Here is a 22,015-nt window from a genome sequence, read left to right as displayed (position 1 = left end):
AGTTGTCTATCCATTCCTTTTTTCACCTTATAAGGACATGGAAGAATGCCAATTGTGTAGCCAATGCCAAGCCTGGCCAGTTGTAGGAATGAATGCTTGCATAAAAATGAATCACTAAAATGGGCAGCTAAATATGTTTATTTATCTTGTGAGAGCGAGCTTATCTATAAGTCTCTAGTACATAGTAAGTGAGTTCTCAAGTATGGAAGCAAGATCCTCTCTCGTCTTTTCTCTTGGCGCCAGCTTGGTAACTCTCTCTTGTGGGATTGTGGCCTCTACCAGAGCAGGAATATCGCTGCTAGTATAACCGAGGGTTTTCAGGCCATCATCAATTTCAAGCTTGTTGCAGTAGTCTTTGATGATATCAGCCAGTATGACACCTAAATCAGTAATAATAATAATGTGTTAATATAGGGGGATATTTGAAAACTTCGTATCAACAATGAAGTACTGCATATCATGTAAACATTGATATTCGTGTTATTGCACAAATCTTTGTGATTGGGGTTGGAATTTCATTGTCTTCATTAATGACCTCTTTACAGCATCCCTACGCAGCTCTGTTTTGAATGAACGTGTTTTAAAAATATATCTCCGAAATAAAAAAATTAACTCCTAATTTTAAAGAAAAATTTCCTACACGCTTTGACATTTGACCTTACTTGCATTTTAGGAGTGTCAGCCGCGATATAAAACATGCGCCTCGTTGTAGCTAAAAGCGCAACAGGCTAATATAAAAATGCGGATTGTGTGACAATTTCTTCATAGCATGTGAACTCTTCAGCTACGAACAATTGGGAGTTGTGCGACCACTCTTGCGTTTCATGTAAATACGTCCTCATTCCTACGATTAAAACCACAAATTCGAAGCTCAAAAATTCGAAGCATGTAACACTAGTGATTGTCTGAACATGCTCTGACAGCACTTTGATAATGGATAGCTCCGCCTACTCATGCAACAAGCATGGAAGTTGTGGTATTTGAAATGAAAATTAATGTACACAAATCTGTTAGAGTTCAAGAAATGACAACTCAACTTTACAAGTTATATTAATTGTAAGTGAAAAGTGTATTACATCCATTTGGCACTAGCAGTTCAAACTAATTTTCTGCGCAATTTATTAAAAATTGAGCCTATTTACAGCCTGAGTTTCGCCAGGTGCTGACAAAAAGACTGCCGAGTTGAGAAAGCTACAAATCACTTGTGAGCAAATGCCAGTTTTCTCTACATGATATGTGGTCAAGGCTAAGCAACGGTACTCAGCTGTATTGTCCATGTACATGTACAGTGAGCATAAAAGTAATTTATAGCTCAGCAACTCAACGGTTAATTACTCCCAGATATTCTATGAGTAAGACGGAGTCCATAATTTTCAGCAAGTGGCAACTATTACAAGTAGATGGTGGGAATGAAAACTTTAAAACAAGTAATTATTAGCACAATTTAGCATTGGAATTAATGATGTCTATGTGTGGATGGCAGCCAGCAGCTGGATTTTCAGTCATCTTCTACCACAATACAAAGCTACAGGGTTTCTGTCTTCTGATAAACAAGTTACTACTTGAGGTCTTGGAACTCCCATAATGAGTTGACCGACTATACCATCCAAATTAGTCCAAATGTTCATCTCAGTGCTTGAGAAGACAACAAGAAAAGGTGTCTGATTAAGCATTATGTAATCATGGTTAGCCATGAGCGATTAGACATTGCATCGACTCTAGCAGCCTTACACTCAGGACCTGGGAAACTTAAGAAGTTGTGAGCAGACTTACTATTCAACTATTCAAGAAGTCATACGCAGTTTAATAAAATGTTGGATAGAGTTGTCAGACGCTGGAAGTGAGCAAATCATGATGATATTGTCAGACATCAATTTATTTTGTTGTGAAGAAAAGTTACACCAGACCTGCGTCAGCCAGCTTGTCATTGCTCGTGTCTCGTCCTAGAATCTGCGCTGCCTCAAGATGGCGCTCCGGACAAGCAGGGGCTGTCCATTTGAAAACGGCTGGGGCAGTGATGACCACACTGAGTCCATGAGGTATTAGAGGTTTTTCTGTTGGGTAGCCATTAGCATGATAGGCCTTGACATTACCACTGATGCCATAGGACAGACCATGGCAGAGATGCACACCTGCATTACCAAAGCCTATGCCTGCAAGCAGAACACGCGAATGCGTAACCTCACAAGAAGCAGGCTTTTAGGCCAAGTACAGGGGGCAAACAAATCTGATAAATAACAACATGAAGTAGGGTTTTAAAGTTAGACAATGACACAGCAGTTAAGACAATGGTAGTGCAGTCTCCCAACGCTCATCTGTCACCCATATCATCTACACTATACCCTAAACAATATTAATTATATTGCTGAACAGTCATCGGAATAACATGATGATTTTATTAGGCCTCCTCAAAAGTGAGACAACTCACTTATTGGCGTGAGGGAAACCAATCTCGCATGACCTCTAGCAACTGGTGCTGAGGCTTGATGAGACAGGAGAAGCTCAGTTCACTCCATTCACTACATGGTGCAGTTAAATTATAAGCGATATGAAAAGTACACATTGAAACTTTCACCTACCAAGGCACTAGCTGACACATTGAAACCTACCTCCCATGGCACTAGCTGACACATTGAAACCTAATTCCCAAGGCACTAGCTGACACATTGAAAATTACCTGCAAAGGCACTAGCTGCACACATCTGCTTCCTTGCCTCAAAGTTGTCTGGACTGTTGATTGAGTCTATCATGAATGAGCTGCACATTCGTAGTGCCTGTTTGGACCAGACATCACTGATAGGATTGCTCCCCTGCAAGAAAGCAGCAGTTTGTTGTAGCAGAAGACTAAGGTAACACGTGAGAAATAGTTACCGATACCTTCATTGCTACATGGAGAGTGACAAACGAGAGTTTTTTTGAAGACATTCAACGAGCAAAGCTACCAGCTCAGCTGGTAGGCTATGTACAAAAACTGAAGCTACAAATCCAAGTGATTAGCAGTACCAGAAACCTAACTTCAGTGACCTATAACCACCCGTAAGTTAGTGACCTTACTTCATCGATAATTGCCGGCTATTGTGTTTGCATTCTTACTGCTATATAATTTTGTCAGAAAACAAAGTAGTTCAGGACAAACATACCTATCTAAATATATAAATCTCAGTGTTTGTCATTTCTCCAGTTACAGCAATAAAGCTTTAGGAACAAGAAATCAGCTTGGCACTAGATTTGAACTTGGAACCCCCAGGTCGGCAGATGGCATGCCATCTCCTAGGCCAAGCGGCTACATCATTACACAATAGAATAATTGCGGTCATAATCATTACACCGGTTAAAGATGTGGTTGCGTCAAATTTGAGTTGATCTTAAAAGAAAGCATTTTTTTTCTGTATCAGTTGATATGTTGTTTGTTGTGTTAGGCGATCTCATTGCCAAGATATTTGAAGATTAAAATCGAAAAAATCTGATCGTGGTAAAAACGCTCAGGCCAAAAAAAACATGTCCAGACTTGCCAAAAATGATGTCACACGTGATTTATCTGTCAATATATCTCGTATTCACATCAGCTATTTGCGATAAAAGTCTAATCCTACGCGGCCCTATTGGCATATATTTTATTTTGTATTTGCTCATGTTGCTTAGAATAAAATTTTAAACCCCGCTACAGATACATTATTATGAATGTTTCAAAGGCCTCAAATAATGAAAATTGAAAATTTGTCTTACTCACTTTCTCCAAATGCTATGTAAACATTTGAGTACAGACTACCAATTCTACCGGTCTACGGTAATTCTGTCAAGCAAACTATGTAGAATAAGGTCTTTGTATCAGCACAGTTCCGCCGCTACCCACACTAATGATATACAGCCCCCCAAAAGCCCCGCCCACATTATGTCCGTCGCCTATCCTTGGGGCTGTACATCATTGCCCACACCGAAAACTAGTTTCTTACTACCGTAAGTAAAATAAGCAAGCTGCGTCTTTGAAAAGAATATACACAGGGATAGAGTTTCAAGGATGAGAAGTCTGCTGCAAACTGAATTTGAACTCACATTCTCCAGTTCTGCAGACATCCATATACCGTATCCAATTCACTACAATATTCTGCAAATCATGTTTTGCATTATCTTCAACAATATAATTTTATTATATAATTTTTACAAGCAAAAAAATTTTCATCTCGGCATAAAGCTTTTATTAAAAATATTCATCAAGTCGTGGCCACTCACATAGTTTTAGCTGATACAATAAGACAAATTCATCTACTGCAACAAACTCAAACAAAACATCATGGTTTATGCAGCACACATTCAAGTCTCTCTTTCCACTTTATGGCAGTTTCCACATTGACAAAGCTGCTTCGGCTGGTGGGACAACATAAACATCCTGTAATCAGTAAAACAAATGCAATAAATATATGTCATTCATAGATACGTCATTCTAAAGCGTATCTATTGAAAGCTTTCAAATTGGGAGTTTGATAGGTTGCGAGTGTAATTTTAAAAACGAATAAATGTTTAACAAAGGCACAAGCCAACGATTCGAAGCTTTGGTTCAAGAAGTTAAAGATTTGCATTGATCAATTGATTTTCTTCACTTTCTACAAGTGAAAAGTGAACATCTAAAGTCAAATCATAAATCTAATTTACTAGATAAAACCGCCACAGAAAATTTGAAGCAAATGTAGTTAGGTGAACCGATAAAAAAAATAAAACGATGATTAATGATAGCAAAAAAGTTATAATTTTATTAATTAGTACATGTATTAATGAGTACTAAAATATTACCTTGAGTATATTCATCAATCTAAGCCATTGTATTGCTAGATGCTGAAGATTAAAAAGAAGCCGTCAAGAATTCACTGTACATACGTATCTCGTACGCGCAGGAAATTACATTTTAGCCTCAAACAGGGAAATATAATCTGAATTTAAACTCAACAGGAAACTCTATAGGAGACTCAAAGTAAAAGATAAATTTACCTCCATTCTCTGATCTTCCTCCGTAGAACTTTAACTACCTGATGCCAAGAAAACTCGGAGTCACCTTCGCAGTAACTTGACAGCAATTTTTACAATTATGTTGTTCGCCAATAAAATGTGTCGATCGAGTAATTCATTAAAGCAGTGTTTTTCAACCTTTTTTGTGTCAAAGCACATTTTTACATTGGAAAAATTTTGTGGCACACCACTAACCAAAAATGACACTCTGAACAGTATATTTAATCACAATATATTTCATCAATTTATTTATACTCAGTAAGTGGGAAACCTGGGTCTGTTTAGATAAACACAAAGCCGATATCCTGGCAGGAATAAAAGAAAGACAGACACGAAGGTCTTCTTCAACAGTCTCTCTCTGTTTTTAGTTTATATAGAAGTTAGGCTTGAAAAGCGCAGCTCACACAGATATGTGGTGGAAAACGGGAGCAATTTGAGAACAGCTTTGTTGGCCAGAATGGGGAACTCCTTGGCAGCAGTCAACCAAAAACTGTCCAAAGGAAGATCCTGAAGAGAAATAAAATGACAACTTCTGCTCGAGACTTTTTAAATGTTTACATATTACCTCACACAGAGCAGCAGTGGGACTAAAACTATGGAACTAGCTTTTAGTGCTTTTTCATTTACCTTTTTGGTTTTTCTCATAAAAGTTGCCTGTTTCTCTGTATTTACACGCAAGCGAACAAAATAGTCTGTAGGCTTGTTTTGAAGTGAAGGGTGTTGTATTTGGAGATGGCGTTTAAGCTTGCTCGGCACCATGGCGCTGTTAGATAGCTTCTCGCCACACACCAGGCATAATGGAATAGCTGTCATCTCATCCCCGGTGAACGTGAATCCATACGAATGATAGCTTTTACTATATTGCCTTGAGCTCACCGTCTTTGCTTTCTTTTTCCCACCAATCATACTAGGGCCTTCATCCGGGTCAGAATCTTGTACAGAGACCTATTCGGAGTTTGCAGTTGTCCTTTTCAAAAACTTCTCCATGGCTGTCACCACGACCTCTTGGGTACATTAGTCAGCTACGTGTGCCAGATGGATGAATATTACCGTAAAACCTGCATTTGCAGGCCACTTTTATTTGAAGGCCACCTATATTTGAAAGACACTTTGACATTCATCACACTAGTTAGTAATCAAAGGTGCCTAACTAGGCATATTGCACTAAACATAGATATATATACCTATGGCATATGGTATATATATCTATGGCACTAAACGACCTCTCGTTTTTGATGAACTTTGAGTTTTGTGGGCCGATAGTAAATGCATTGACCATGCATCAAACCCATGAATAGATGCACCTGGATCATGGTGCCTGGATATTTAGCCTACTACATCAAGGCCTTGGCATTCAAATACAACACTCCTACCTCATAGGTTGCCTCAGAGCCTGAGGAACCTGTAATTAAAAAGGGACATCGGATAATTTTTCACGGCACACCTGAGCATCTCTCACGGCACACTAGTGTGCCGCGGCACAGTGGTTGAAAATCACTGCATTAAAGTAACGATGTTGGTTAATTTAGTAAATATCGATGTCCATGCGATTTAATAATAGAGTCAAATCCTTAAATTTGAGATCACAGACAAGACGTTTTACGAGTGATAACATTTATTACGGCCTATATAAAAATTTCGCGCTGATGATTGGCTAAGGAAGCGACCTCATATTTATCGCTCGTGGTTTCTTTTCAGATGTATTGCTTGTGACCTCACGAAAGAAGCACTCGCTGGAACGTGAGCTTTTTAAAAGAGGGCCTCATTCAAATGCATATATCTCTGGACAGGGTTGGTCTACAATGACAAAAATGGCATCAAATTGTAACTGATGTTTTAGCCTTTTATGGGTCTTAATTTCATTAAATCGAATTTTTTGATGCAACCACATCTTTAAATACTCACAGCTTAATACTCCAGCGCTTGCGAAAATACTATTGGTTACTACTAGCACGCTTGAAGATCATTGATTGCGTGAGAGATCATGGCGCGTAAGGTTATGAAGTGCAATGTCGGAACACAATCTGGCTTCAGGGCTCTTATTATAGTAAAGATTTAAACTAGCTAAAGTTACTCCAATTCATTGGGTAATGCATACTTGCCAAATAGTTGAGAAAAAAAAGCGTGAGATTGACGGTAAATGTAGTAGCTGAATCTGAAGCCTAGATTTCTTTGTGAAGTTTTTTTTCTTCATTGGTACTGATAAATCCTTAGGTTGTGTAGAAACGAGAGGTTGACTTGTCTCTTACAATCTATTTAATCAACTGACAGCATGCAAGAAGATAGCAAGCCATGCCATATTAGGAGAATGAGTCACTCTAAGCAAAAACAACAATTGCGCAAGTAGGTCATTTCTGCCAGCTAGCTGACCTTGGGGAATAAGACATAACACTCCTCCCGCACAAAATACAAAATTTAAGCAATGTCTCCAGCATGTAATTATTTGAATGTTGTATTTTGAGTAACAAGCGAACATAGTGTTTTGAGCTCGAACGTTGTGACTGGTTAGCCCCACCGGCTATCAAGGTTAATACAAGGTGAGTTAAGTTGATAGTTTGATGCGTCATAGTAGTCAGGTTTACGATGGTTACGTCGTGGATATCTAGGTGAGTTGGATGCCAAGACGGGTTGTTGTGGCTCAGGAACAGCAGCTGGCAGATTCTGGGGTATCGGAATATTGTCGTCAACAACATACACTCTTGGTTGCAGTTGATTGATATGGCGTCGCCAAATACCTCTATCTGTCTGGACCTCATACATTACACCACCAATTTTTGCTGTTACTTTGCCTTGTAGCTATTTTGGTCTTCTGTAGTTTCGGGCATAGACCAATGAGTCAACTTCGTACTTGGTGCTAGTCGTCAGAGCTTGGTTGGGTGATTTGGTTAGTTGTGATGGCCCGAGCAGTGAGAGCATATTGCGAGGTTGCCTACCATGAAGTATTTCAGCCGGTGACTTCCAGTTTAGCCCTGGGTGTGGTGTACATCTGTAGGTGCTTAGAAACTTTTGAAGGGCAATCTTTGGTGATTCTCCTCCCGCACAAGTCTTTTCAATGCTTCTTTTTAGTGGCTGCACAAATCTTTCTGCTTCACCGTTGGAAGCTGGATGAAACAGTGCCGATGTGAGATGGTGTATGCTGAGCTTTCTACAAAACTCCTCAAACTCATCTGATACGAACTGTCTGCCGTTGTCCGTTACTATAGATTCAGGAAATCCTTCTGTTCTAAAAATATGGCGCAGCATAGCAATAGTGTGGGATGATGTCGTGCTTCCTACATCCATAATAGCTACATATGGATATTTAGAGTATGAGTCAACACACAGTAGCCACATTTTGTCTTTGAAGGGGCCAGCAAAATCAAGGTGAATTCTTTCCCATGGTTTCTGAGATACTGGCCATGCAGAGTATGTTTGTTGCGGTTCATTAGCTGAAAATCGGCATGGTTCACAGGTTCTAACTATGTGCTCAATGTCCTTGCCAATAGAAGGCCACCACACATAGCGACGACCGAGCTGCTTCATTCTAACGATTCCCCAATGGGATGTGTGCAGTGTATCAAGGACCTGAGGAATGGTATTTCTGGGAATAACTGCTCTGGTGTGTGCATCTTCTTGTACCAACAGTATTCCTTTATGCATAAATAAAGAATCTTTCATTCTCAGATAGGGGAATAGATGCAAAAGGTCTCCTGGCAGTTTCTTCGGCCAGTTATCCTGCATGATCCAGCCTCTGACTAATTCAAGGTCAGCATCTTTTGTCGTTTCGTGCAGGATTAAGGAAGCATCAAGTGGTGAAGCCACCAAATCCTCTTGAATCATATGCGATATTTCCTCACTATCACGAGCTTCTTGTGAATCAAAAGAAAGGTCGTCGGCATTGCCGTGTTGTTGAGTTGGTTTATATCGAATATCATATTGGTAGGCCATGAGAGTCAGTGCCCATCTCTGGAGTCTTTGAGCGGTGAGCAATGGTATGTGTTTGTCAGGGGAAAATATGGCGACTAAAGGCTCATGGTCTGTGACAAGGGTGAATTTACGACCAAATAAGTATTGTCTGAATTTGCTCACACCGTAGATATTGCTCAGCCCTTCCTTTTCAATCTGTGAGCAATTGCGTTGTGGTGCGTTTAACGTTTTTGAAGCATGAGCTATTGGCCTGTATACGCTGTCTACTTCTTGTAGCAGGACTGCGCCGATGCCATACTGTGATGCATCTGTGGATAAAATTACGGGTTTGCTGGAGTCAAAATGAGTCAGCTGGGTAGTGTGAATAACATCTTGCTTTAGCTGTTGAAATGATTTCTCACACTGTGGTGTCCACTGGAAAGTAACATTTTTGCAAAGCAGTCTGTTGAGTGGAGCTGCTTTGTCTGCGAGACTTCCTATGAACCTGCCATAGTAGTTGATTTTTCCCAGGAAAGCCTTAACTTCATGGACATTCTGAGGTCGTGGTAGATGCTCGAGAGCAGCTATGGCTTCATTGGATGGTGTTTTACCATTTTTGTCAATGTGGTGGCCAAAATAGTCCACAGAGGTTTTGAAGAACTGACATTTTGACTGATGGATACAGAAGCCATACTCTTGGAGTTTTTTTAGCAGTTTGTCTAGATTGCTCCAGTGTTCTTCACTGGTGCTGACAGTTACTATGAGGTCATCCAGGTATGCAGCAACACCTGGTAAATCACTAGTCATTGTGTCCATGCATCTTTGAAACTGGGCGGGACTGCATGCAACTCCAAAGCACATTCCGTTATAACGAAAAAGCCCCAAAGGTGTATTGATGACGCAAAGTTGCTTAGCTTGTTCGTCTAACTCTATCTGTAAATAGGCATCGGCAAGATTGATTTTGGTGAAACGTTGGCCGTCTTGAAGTTTTTCCATAAGCCCATCTGATTTTGGCAAAGGGCTCTCTCAACAGATATCCGTTTGTTTAGCATCTTAAAGTCCCCACAAATTCTCACTTTTCCATTAGGTTTTGATACGGCCACAATTAGTGCCGCATAGTCGCTGAAATCAATATGTTCCAACACTCCTGCTTGGACTACACGCTCAATTTCTAGTTTCACAGCTTCCCGCCGGGAAAATTGTACTTCTCTTGGCTTAAAAAAACAGGCTGTGATTTTTCTTTGCGGTATATTGAAGCTTTCAGTTTTTTACAGCGTCCCAATTTTTTGTTGAACACTTTTGGATATTTAGTGGCCAGTGCACTGACTTTACCTGCCAAACCTTCAATCGGGTCGCTTTGAATTGTGTTTACATTTTCTAACACGGCTGACAAGCCCATCTGTGACAAGCCAAAAAGATCACTCCAGTCTAAGCCAAATAGGTTAGATCCTACAGGTGTATCGACTACTAACAAACGCAGGTTTTGTTTTACCTGGTCTCCAACTCCAACATCTACATAGCATTCTCCTTTGACTTGAAGTCTGCGGGCCCCATACCCACTGATACAAGTTTTTGTTTCCGCCAGTTGCGGTGAGCCGAGTTGTTTATATCCTTCCAAGCCTATCATGGAACATGTAGCTCCAGTGTCCCACTGAAACTTTGTGTCGATTCCATTGACCTTTAGATTTACCCAGATTTGTTTTACAACTCGTTCAATTATGTCTACCTTTGTTTTCTGCTGGACATGTTTTGTAGTGTCACGGCTGTGCCTAACCGTGCACACTGATTCTTCAGCTAGATTTGAGTTTTGGACTTCAGCCTTTGTGGATTGCCCACCCTTCGATTTGCAAACAGGCGAGAGATGCCATTTTTTGTTGCAGATTCTACAAACGAGTTCTCTACAAGGGCAATCTTTGCAATCGTGTTTAATAAAACAACTCGGACAGGATTTAGCGAGTTAGAATTTGAGTTTCTTTGATTACTACTTTGGGCGCTTTGGGCTTGTCTGGTTCTCTGTTCATATGTGTCAGACATTCTGTTAACCGAATCTGGAGGTGGTTCATTGAACTCACCTTTCAGCACTATATCCGTTTCCGTAGTTTTGATGTATGTTACGGCTTTAGCGAGCACGTCATCAAGGGTAGGGTTGTTGTCCAGTAAGCACTGGCGTCTGACATCAGCGTGGGGTGTTTCTCTGATTATGACGTCTCTAATCTGATCATCTAAATAGCTCTGACCACAGCCATTATTTTTGCAAGTAAAATTACAGTGGCATGCTAAGCCCTGTAACTCTGCAGCCCAATCAGCATACGTTCGATTCTTTTTCATTTTACACTGATAGAACTCATACCATGCTGCTTGTATATGAACACTATCCTTATAGTGTTTGGTTAGTTTCTGTGTTAGCTCAGTAAAAGATTTTGTTGTTATATCTTCTGAGCCGAACAGGTTCATCATTAGGTCATACGTTGGCGCGCCTACCCAAGACAGCAAGCAGGCTCGCTTTTGTTTAGCATCAGTAACATTGAAAACAGCAAAGTGTTGGTTAAACGTTCCAAATAAATTTGCCATTTCTCAGTCTCCTTGTCAAATGTGTCAAACTTCGGAATAGCTGGAGTGGAATTCGTACCTTGCAATGTTCTTGTTTCCGACTTCTCTATCAGCTCTAGCATTTGTTTCTGGAACAGAACCTGCTGCTGCTGCATAGCATTCATCATTGCCTTAACCGTATCCTCCATTGTCCACTTGAGCGTTTATTTAATTAAGAGGTTTTTTTAATAGACATATCCCACTTCTAACACCAGTGATAAATCCTTAGGTTGTGTAGAAACGAGAAGTTGACTTGTCTCTTACAATCTATTTGATCAACTGACAGCATGCAAGAAGATAGCAAGCCATGCCATATTAAGAGAATGAGTCACTCTAAGCAAAAAACAACAATTGCGTAAGTAGGTCATTCCTGCTAGCTAGCTAGCTGACCTTGGGGAATAAGACATAACAGGTACCTACATAAGAGGACCTTCCACGATTTTATTCAATGTTTAGGTACTCTACTGTCAATGTGAGGTCATGGTCGTTTACCAACTACATGTATATGTCACAGCTCCATGTATAATCTTTGTTTATTGATGAAAAACTGTAGAGCAAATCATTAGACATCAATGTTGCTAAATCTAAATAGCCCAGATTTTATGGCAAACATACGGTTTAATAGCGATCTGTTTCATTGTTGCTAACTTTGTATGATGACGAGGGCTCACAACTAGTAAACAGAGGGAACACGACTAGTAAAAAAATTAAACCATTACTTTTATTGTAAAAGCTGGAGGAAAACAGGAGATTTTGTGCAAAAGGGAGACTGACTTGAAAAACTGGAGGGTCTCGGCCAAACCGGGAGACTTGGCAAGTATGGGGTAATGAAACTTGGTCAATTAAAAATAGATTTTCTATGCACGAAGCTAATATAACAAAACATTCATTCCTCCACAAGATACTCATGTAGTATCCAGCATAGAATCTTATTCTCTCCTGGTACAAAAATGTAAAAATTTTAATCAGTTTAAAGGCCAAGAGAAGAACCGTGCATTTATCAGGAAAACAATTAAATAATTCATAAACGATTTATTCATCTAGCTATAAGATTGCCCTTTTAGAATACTGAACCAATACTTTACATAATATTCCCAGACAAGCTAGGCATGATACATCAGAAATCTTAAAGGTTGACTTGCAACAAAATTCACATTATAGTAATTTGGTATCAAAAGATTCGCCATGTCTTACTCTGTTGTGTTGTAGGTGCCAAATATGTGGAAACGTGATCACAAGCTCTTAAAAGCTCAAAAACGAAAAGCCGCCGTAGATTGGAATCTCTTGATTTCGATGATGTATCAGCGGAGTTTGGTTATTGTCTTGTCACGTGATGTTCTCACGTGAATTGAAAGGCCAATAAAAAGCTCAATATCAAACTTATCGTAGCAATAGTTTATGAGAAACACTTCGGGTTTTACCTAAGACCCCGTATCAAATATAGATGCTCGCTACTTTACAGTTTCAGCTTGCCCATTCCGTCCAACAATTCAACATACGTGTACATGTCAGAGTTGCGATCATAAAAAATGTCAAATTTTGAAGAGTTAAGACCCTGGCGTTTCGAGCCTGACGCTCTATCTGAAGAAGATCCTCAACAGAATCAAACCTCCCAGCAAGTAAGCACCGCCACTAGCCAGCTCTTATGTGCCAAGCTAGCTAGTAGTAATAGTTTTAGCTAGAGAGTGATAGAACGAATATTATTATATATATATATGATTTTAGTGATGATAATTATTGCTTCATATTGCGAAAAAATAATTAAAGATTTTTCTCGAATGACAACATTAACAATTTTAATATTTAAATCTAGTGCTGCACTGATATACTGTTGGATAACATCGACCTGATGTGTTAGCTATGGTTGCATAGACATATCTCTTCATTTCTTTAGGAGCTAATACCACCGGCTACAGAGTGGTGTGTCTGCAAGCGCTGTCAAGACATGCCATCTCTTCCTGAATGTTTGTGCTGCCATGATGCTGAGTTTGCGCATCGTCTCCATGACCGCGGGGAGCATGAATGCCTGTGTATGCATCCTGGTGTGGACGAACTTGTGGTGCCTGCACCCCTCGAGTTGGGGCGGAATAATTACCTGCGATATCATAGTGAGTTGGATATTCATTTAATGCCAACAACACCAAAGCTATGCTAATGTGTCAAGCATTATCTACAATTCTTGTGTTACACATTTAATGCATCGGTTGAACACACATAATCTGAACTCGTGGAACACAAGGAGAACTGTTATATTTGGCTTGTACACTTACTACAGTAAAGAGTGTATTAGTTTTATGATTTTATTATATAAAGATCAAGATTATTTTGATGATCAGCAATTATTGTTTTTCAATAATTGTTTTGGTAGATAATCTATTCCCATTTGGAGAGCCATCGCCAAATGCTCGGAAAAGGTTGTGTGCATACCGCAATCTTGTGTTTTGGCTTATGCCTCAAATCTTGTTTGCAAGTCTGCAAACTCTTCTTCATCATCTGTTGGTGGGAAAAGAGCCCAAATCTTAGACACCGAGCAGGCAGGTAAAGGCGGTCGCTCACTGCGACGAATTTGCGGCATAAGCCAAAACACAAGATTGCGGTATGCACACAAACCTTTGTAACAACATCCGTTGTAATGGACTTCACTCTCAAGCCGTGGGAAATTAGATCAGACTGGCATTGCTTGAAGCCTTCCAGCTCCATGGCGTTAGAGCTGGTGGTCTCCGTTGACTGCAAAGTAAAGAAAGTTACGACCAGCAATCACTTTCAAATTATTTGAATGAATTATTTAGCTAGATCAGCAACTTCATGTTTATGTATTAATAACTACTAAAAAATTTCGGTCTTTGTCAGGCCGTGAAGTAAAAACTGTCAAAGTTTTACCTTGACAAGATGGCTGCTGACTATTAAACCGCAGCTCTGATCCATCATAGTGTACGCCCCGTATAGTGCGCAATGCCCCGGACTATCGCATCTACCGTCACCTGCCAAATCAAGCTCCCAATCGATTGCTGCCATCAATCCCTCGTTATGCAGGGTGTACTGCTCAGCAATACACTGTAAACTATTGTAAAACTTCATTATTCTCCTATATTAATTTGTATCATTATCATTAGTCTAAGAATGTAGAATTCTCTTCCCCCTTTTTGTGCTATATTATGATGAAGAATCAGAATTTTAAATTATAATATATTTCGCTTGAAGGATGACATATTTTCATCTCAAGAAAAAAATTGTTTGTAAATGTGGTTATTCAATTAGTGTGCCAAGCTTTTACTCACATTTTCCAAGTTTATGGGTAAATATTAACATTCACACCATGTAAGTATTCTCTTTGTTGGTAGAGTCAAACGCTGTGGCATGGTATCGCGATGTTCAGGAGCGACAGAAAACGGAGGTTCTGCATAAGGCATCCGCCAGAAAAGAGTGATGTAGCTGCCAGCAGGGGGTTGATGACGTGAGCTCTGTTCACCCTGGCAGTTGTTTCCCAAGTGTATGATTGGTGACAGGAGGCACATGTAATCTTGAACTCTACCCATCCGCGTTCTCGCACCATCGTGAATGAGCAGGGCAGGGCGCAGGCGTGACAGTGAAATAATCGCTGGAGTGCTGTCACACTTACTATTATTTTCTCCTCTTTGAAGGAGGATTCGGGTCTGAAATCACAACACAATAGTTGACTTGCAATAAGATTTGTACAACATCTTTTTCTGTTATTATATCATATTTGCTTGATCAGAAAAAGAATAAATATATAGCCATGCAATCATGACACAGATTTTACAAAACCTTATCAGAATCCATGATATTGTAAATGTAAAAATGTGAGTAATAACTCTATGGATATTCTTTATATTTTGTCAAGTTTGGTTAAGTTCAGCTCTATCTTACATGTAATTGGAGAGCGTTTGACGCTGGCCACCATAGCGCTCAAACTCTTCCCAGTCTTCAGTGGTTGGCACAAACACTTCATCATCTAATACTAATAATAATATTAATATGCTATTAACGATGATACCAGAAAATGACAATAACTATTTTATATAACATATCTATAAGTGAGTGGAGTTAAGAAATTTGGCGAAATTAATCGTGAAACTTATAACATTATTTTATCAATTATAGATTAATATATTACGTTTTACAGATAGATATGCAGTATGAATTAGTTTTGTTATTATAATAAGAATAATACACGTAATTAAAAAGATAAAATACTAATAATATCATATTACAATCAAATGACATTAATATTGTAATATTAAATATAGATTAATACAGTAGTATTAGGAGAATACTAGAAAATAACTCGAGTTACTACTACTAATACAAGTAGTTCATAAAATAAATTACTCACGTGCTTTGGTGACATGTGGAGTATGCAAACAGGTTAGAAAACATGTCGTCTTTGAAATGGCGAAAACAAAGGTAAGAGTAAGCAGGCGAATAAATAAAGTTTGTCACATCCAGCTTCACCCAGTTGCTCCACGCCCAGTGAGGGCCTGGTCTTTTCTCTGCTCTTGGCCAAGAAAAAAGGTGCTTCTCAGCTTGCCAGCTGCACAAACACGATGTGACGCGTTAGACATTATGACGAATGAAAATTAACAAGTTTAATACGAGAAAGCGTGTTTGCTATTCGCGATAGATTAAACTTGAACTGAAACTAACATTATCTGATAATATGAGTTACAAGTCCCGCCATATGGCGCGAACAACTTCTACAGCATTTTTCGACCATCATAGCAGACCAAAAGGCTCACCATTTTTATCAGAGGATGATATGCAATCGTTCAAGCTAAGTTTAAAAAATTAAACATATTTTTATGCTAAGTTTTGAGATATCAGTGCTCAAAGTTGCAGCATTACGATGCCGATGAAATAGACGCGTAAGAACAATAGACATGGTTTTTATTGCAAGCGTGAAGTATATTTGTGAAAATATTTCGACGAATAAGGATGCATGAAAGTGTAAACATAAACCATCTCGCACACATACGTCACATTTTAGCCGTTTTGGAAAACGAATCCAATCTACGGCGGTCTCGTGTGGCTGCGATTTTCTGTTCGTTTTTGAGCTTTTAAGAGCTTTTAATCACATTCCCACATATTTGGCACCTACAACACAACAGAGTAAGACATGGCAAATCTTTTGATACCAAATAACTGTAATGTGAATTTTATTGCAAGTCAACCTTTAAGCAATTTGAAATCCAAGTATACAAACTTCTGTTTAGCCCAGAGTAACAAAAGTTTGAATAAAAATTGAATAGCATAGCACAGATCTGCTCATACAACTACAAACAAAATTATTTGTAAATTTTTAAATATTTAATGATCAGACGTAAATTTCGGTTCGTAAAAAGTGTTCGTGGATGTCACAAATGATGGAAATAATAAAGCTCCCCAGCATGTTATTTCCATTTATAAATTAGTCTACCAACAGCAATGTATGGTGTTTATGGCGCAAATAGTTTTATTACTAATTGTGTAGACAACTCCTATCATTCATGTGAGGAACCACATGTAAGATTTTACTGATTCTGTGGATCTCCTGTCTTTAACAGACCTTGTAACAATTGCACATCTTCAATGCAACAGATTAAGACAATAGCACATAAGTGATAACTACATATTAACAACATGTGATTCTGGTTGAAGACAGCAAACTTTATGACAAATTATATTTACCTGGTAAGCTGGTCTGTTGATAGGATTGGCTGGTCTGGGAGAGCGCTTATTGTAGGGTAGGGCAGTGTAAGACTCTAAGGCATGACAAAATACATCAAACGCGCTGTAAGCGGCGACTCTGTTAGGCATAGTCATGACATTAAGTGGGTCAACGATCCCCAGTAATGGCCGAATAGCTCTGCTGCCAATTCCTGTTAGGAAATAATGAATAAATAATTTCAGCAATTGTCTACCACAATGCAAGTTTTTTAACCCCTTAAAACATAGAAGCATCGCATCTGCCTATATCAAGTAAACTTGTTTTCAGCTTTTACCTTTCCTAAAGAATGTCGATGTCTGTGGCATACGTTACTTTTACCTGCAATCTCTAATGCTTGGGCTTACAATGCTCGACCTTGTTAAATTGAGGCACAATAATTCTTTGGTGTCACACCACTGCCTCACTAATTCAAATTGAAGTAAGGTCAGTGAGACACTGTCCATGACAGAACAAGTCGATCATTAGAAAATGGATAAAAATATAACCACAGGACGGGCATCAACATTGATGGGCATCAACATGGTACAGATGTTACATTGATGGGCATCAACATCCAGAATGAAGCATCATGGATTGGATTAAGCAAGATCAATCTCGCAAAGTGCTACTTACACTCAACACAACTTAAATTTTTGCCATACCGATCTTCTAGAGAATCAACAGAATTTGTGACATGGACAGGGGCTTAATGCCATAGGGTTGCAACTAAAATATTTGATTCATTCTGTATTAAATAGTGGAGTAAAAAAAGTTATAGCATGCCTGAGAGATTTAGTATAAAAGAGCTCAGCGAACCTGTTTTGGCCTTCAAATCATGCAGATCAAATACAGCAACTCCAGTAGTTTCACTTCCTGTACCAGCAGTGGTCGGAATTGCTATCAAGGGATGTAAAGTGTGTGTCACCGGTGTGCCCTTTCCTATTGGTGGGTTTACATAATCGAGGAGCTCCTTCGATTGGTCAGGATCACTGGCATACAGGTTGGCAACTTTACAAGTGTCCATCACAGACCCCCCACCTATACAACAAGGGCAAAATAACACAGCTATTTCATAAGTAGATGTGCAGGTAGAGATGTACAAGAAAACAACCATATGCTCAAAATTTGAAAAGATTATAGAGATTGACATGTTTTTAAAAAATGATGGATAATTTAAACCGCGACTACAGTAACCACGGCCAAATTAATAACCATTCTTACCAACAGCGAGGTAGGAATCGAAAGAGCCTTGTTTGGCCCAACTTATAGCTTTGTTAAAGCTGACATCTGTTGGCTCTATGGTTACATCATCAAAGACATCAAAGTTGAGGTTTTGCTTTGTGAGGGAGTCTAGCACTGTTTTCATAACAGGAAGCTTGGAGATATTTTTATCTGTAACCACAGCCAGCCGCTTTGCTTTCATGTTGGCAAAATCATACCCAACTTCCTGGAATAAACGTCAAAGAAACCTGAGCTAGAAGCAATAGATAGAAGGTTCATGACACGCTCTGCTTAGCATTATTTGCTTCCTGTGAGTAGCTACACACTAATAGTAGTGACTATCGATGCTCTGCATGATCTGTTGAGTAGAGTGGTAAGTGCAGCATTGGGACTAATCACCAAAATAGCCCAATTTTTCACCTCTATACTATTACTCGTGCTGGGTAGGAGGGGGTAGAAAGTGACCTCTTCCTGAGGCTCAAACCCTTCACCTGTTGGATTCAGCCAACAGGCTCTATTCTCTAGGGCATTCACCATGTATTCTTGTTTAAAAAGTGACAATTATAAACGACCATCCGCTATCTACTGTAAACAAATGTGAAACACAGGTGTGTATAAAATTACGCAGGTTTTGCCTACATTGCCAGGTACCAATGGTTAGCATTATCACCATGCAAAGAAATTAGTGCGAAAATAGTTGTCAGGTAGAAGACGACTCTTAAGTGTAAGTGTCTGAAACTGAGCCAATGCCAAGTATGATCACAGTTGCCAGCAGGCTTGATTTATACTAACATTTGACATAGCTCTCCCTTGGTTTGCGTAGTGACCAACTGCCGGCTAATCTGCTCTGACCTTTGACCCTAGGCCTTTATATAGCGTCACAGGCTGGCAGCTCGTGATAAGGTCGTTTGAAAGCAGGTCAACTAATTTTCTATAATATATACAACTTCCAAAAATATGCAGCTATATGAGCCGGTATAACAATGACCTGCTAAAAAATGAACAAGACAAGCATGTCCTCACCTGCGTGACGCCCTCTCCAAATCTGATGTTAGAGCATGCCATTTCAAAGGCATAGTCCGTATTAGGAGAGTCTCCAGCACACCGAGTGGCCTGGTAACTGGCATGTGATGACAACCCTCCGCCATGTGCTGGACACCGACAAGAGGCCCCCGACACAGCGCCCATTAGGCTCAGAGCTCTTGCCTTGGCAGCCATGATGATGCAACTAAAGTGAGCGTATGTAAAAAGGGAGGAAACTAACTTACAGGTAACAGAACAATAATAAGCTGTTTAATAAGACAGTGGGTCTGTAATAGGGGAGAAAACTTAGTTTTAGAATCTTGACTTGAGAAATCTTAACACATAACGTGATACGCTCTCCAAACTTTAAAATGTACATTAATGCATAGTTCTGGGTAACAATTTAAAAAGCTCAAATTGGAGTCTCACTCAGTACTGAGCGCGGTTTCACGCACTATCCATCCAAATGAAGCTACATTAATGAAAAGACCCAAAATTAAAAAGCAAATATTTCATGTAAAACAAAAAATAAGGAAGCTATTGAATGAGTCCGTTGCACCCAGCCTGCGACAGATAGTAAGTTGCAACACTCAGGGCCATATAATAAGCCTATATGGCCCTGCTAGCTGACCTCAGAGAGTATGCCTATTTATGTGCGACTTGCTAGGTAGCCTTAGAGTGAAGCACGTAGGAGTAACCAAAATCAGTCTTGCTAGCTAGCTGCAACCAAAATCAGTCTTGCTAGCTAGCTGCAACTAAAATCAGTCTTGCTAGCTAGCTGCAACAAAAATCAGTTTTGCTAGCTAGCTGCAACAAAAATCAGTCTTGCTAGTTAGATGCAAAGAGAAGTAAAGTTAACCTATGTAAGCATTGCTAGGTAGCCTCAGAAAGAATATAATTTTATTGTAGAGTAAATTTGTATCCTTTTTGTTTAACTCTTTGAACTGCCAACATAGGATACTCCATACTCTCTCCTCTTACTTCCTCCATATGTATCATGGTTTTTTAAGCAATTCCTATGAAAAATGCTACAAACTAACTACGTAAGATGTTAGGAAGGCATCTCAAAACAGCTGTAGTAAGTCACTGTCTGAGCTAAGAGTGCCGAGTCTGGCTACCAACAAGTTACATACAAACGCTAGCTGCTATTAGGACACCAACCATAAATAAGGTCAGGTAGTGCCACAGCCCGTAAGGTTTTGGTGCTAGTAGAAACTGCTGCTGCTGAAAGATGACAGTGAGCGATGCCAAAGCATGTAGCCAGTAAGAAATCAGTAGGTATTGTTGCTTTGGTAGGCAACAAAAACCACCTCAAATCCAATGTGATTCGAACATTTAGCGACTTTCAACTTTTTTGGCAAAATTGAATCTTTTGTATTATCAAACTTACATTTCATAGAATCACAAATAATAATTACAAAGTTAATGCTAATTGGATGATGCATAAGAGAGAAAATGTGCAAAAGCTAATGCCTGCAGAAAAACTGTTGCAGAGTTCTTTGCATCTAGCTTCTTCCACACACTTCTGTTCTCCTCGCATTTTGCGTTTGCACATAAGGAGATACATTACTTTAATCAAAGTTGCAAATAACACTAAGAACAAGACCACTAAAGAGGCAAGGAATGAGAAGGCGTATTCTATAAAACGGTACAAAATTGAGCAACACATTGAACAGGGAGTACTCGTCGCTTGCTTTAAAAGTTATTTACAACTCGTGTCAAAGCTAGGGTAATAGAAAAATGTATGTCACACTCCCCATATCCTGTGAATGCTAACGTTTTTCTTTTGGTTTAGCAGGTCACATCACGGAAGTCAATTACTAGCAACTAAAATTGAGCTAGTGTATATTGAACATAGCTTGTGTTGAATTACTTCAGAATGGTGAGATAGGCTTTCCATCTGATGGTAGATAGATAATTTCTGATTGCAAGTGTAGAAGCTAACAGCTGCATCAAAATAACAAACAGTATCAGCTTGTTCGTGAACTACTTTTAGAAGCGAGGCAAATAATATAAGCTGAAATGTTGTGCCATGGCGTCAATGGATACACTAAGCATGACAAATCTTTCAATTTGTGAACCATTTCTTCCAATCTGGATAGCTTCTGTTTTAGTCGCATTATTATCATCCCTGACACATCAATATAGCTTCAAACCTAATTTCAATATTGGGCTGGTTTGTATAGAATTTCCGCTCTTTTTATAAACTCACAATTTCCATGCTTTTTTGTTTTTGCTATACTAGATCTCGGAAAAGAAAACGAAAAGCAAAGCTATACACAATTTTAAAACTGTTTCCCACTGCAAAAATCTCAGATTGAGTAAAATTTGTGTTATTATTACCTGTGTAGTGAGTATCAGGTGCAGCAAGTACGCTTTTGCAGCTATCCAGGGAGCTATTCACATGGTTCACCGTTGCAGTTAAACGAACAGGTCGACTACATCTTCTTGTGCACGCCCACAAATGCACGCAAACACGCCTTTATTAATGAAGTCGTATACCGCAGTGTCGTATATGTGAAACTATACGGCTCTGGTATACCGTTTTCAATTTGAATTGCCTTTGTCATGGGAAGATTGCTCTATGCATTG

The 22,015-nt window shown here is 39.3% G+C and overlaps 1 protein-coding gene across 1 annotated transcript; it reads right to left on the bottom strand.

Annotated features, from left to right (window-relative positions):
• Positions 1-122: 122 nt before the first annotated feature.
• On the bottom strand, positions 123-21,902 carry LOC137391685 (hydroxyacid-oxoacid transhydrogenase, mitochondrial-like). The gene is made up of 8 exons (XM_068078207.1): positions 21,767-21,902; positions 19,424-19,628; positions 18,401-18,626; positions 17,996-18,217; positions 17,161-17,351; positions 2,678-2,810; positions 1,908-2,153; positions 123-380 (listed from the first exon to the last, which is right to left on the bottom strand). The coding sequence occupies exons 2-8, from the start codon at positions 19,616-19,618 to the stop codon at positions 175-177; spliced, it is 1,419 nt and encodes a 472-aa protein (XP_067934308.1). The 5' UTR covers positions 19,619-19,628; positions 21,767-21,902; the 3' UTR covers positions 123-174.
• Between the last annotated feature and the right edge of the window lie 113 nt (positions 21,903-22,015).

The sequence above is a fragment of the Watersipora subatra genome, chromosome 3 (genome assembly GCF_963576615.1).
Source record: "Watersipora subatra chromosome 3, tzWatSuba1.1, whole genome shotgun sequence".
Taxonomy (NCBI): domain Eukaryota; kingdom Metazoa; phylum Bryozoa; class Gymnolaemata; order Cheilostomatida; family Watersiporidae; genus Watersipora; species Watersipora subatra.
Note: the sequence above shows the minus strand (reverse complement) of the source record. Positions and strands in the feature narration are given on the sequence as shown.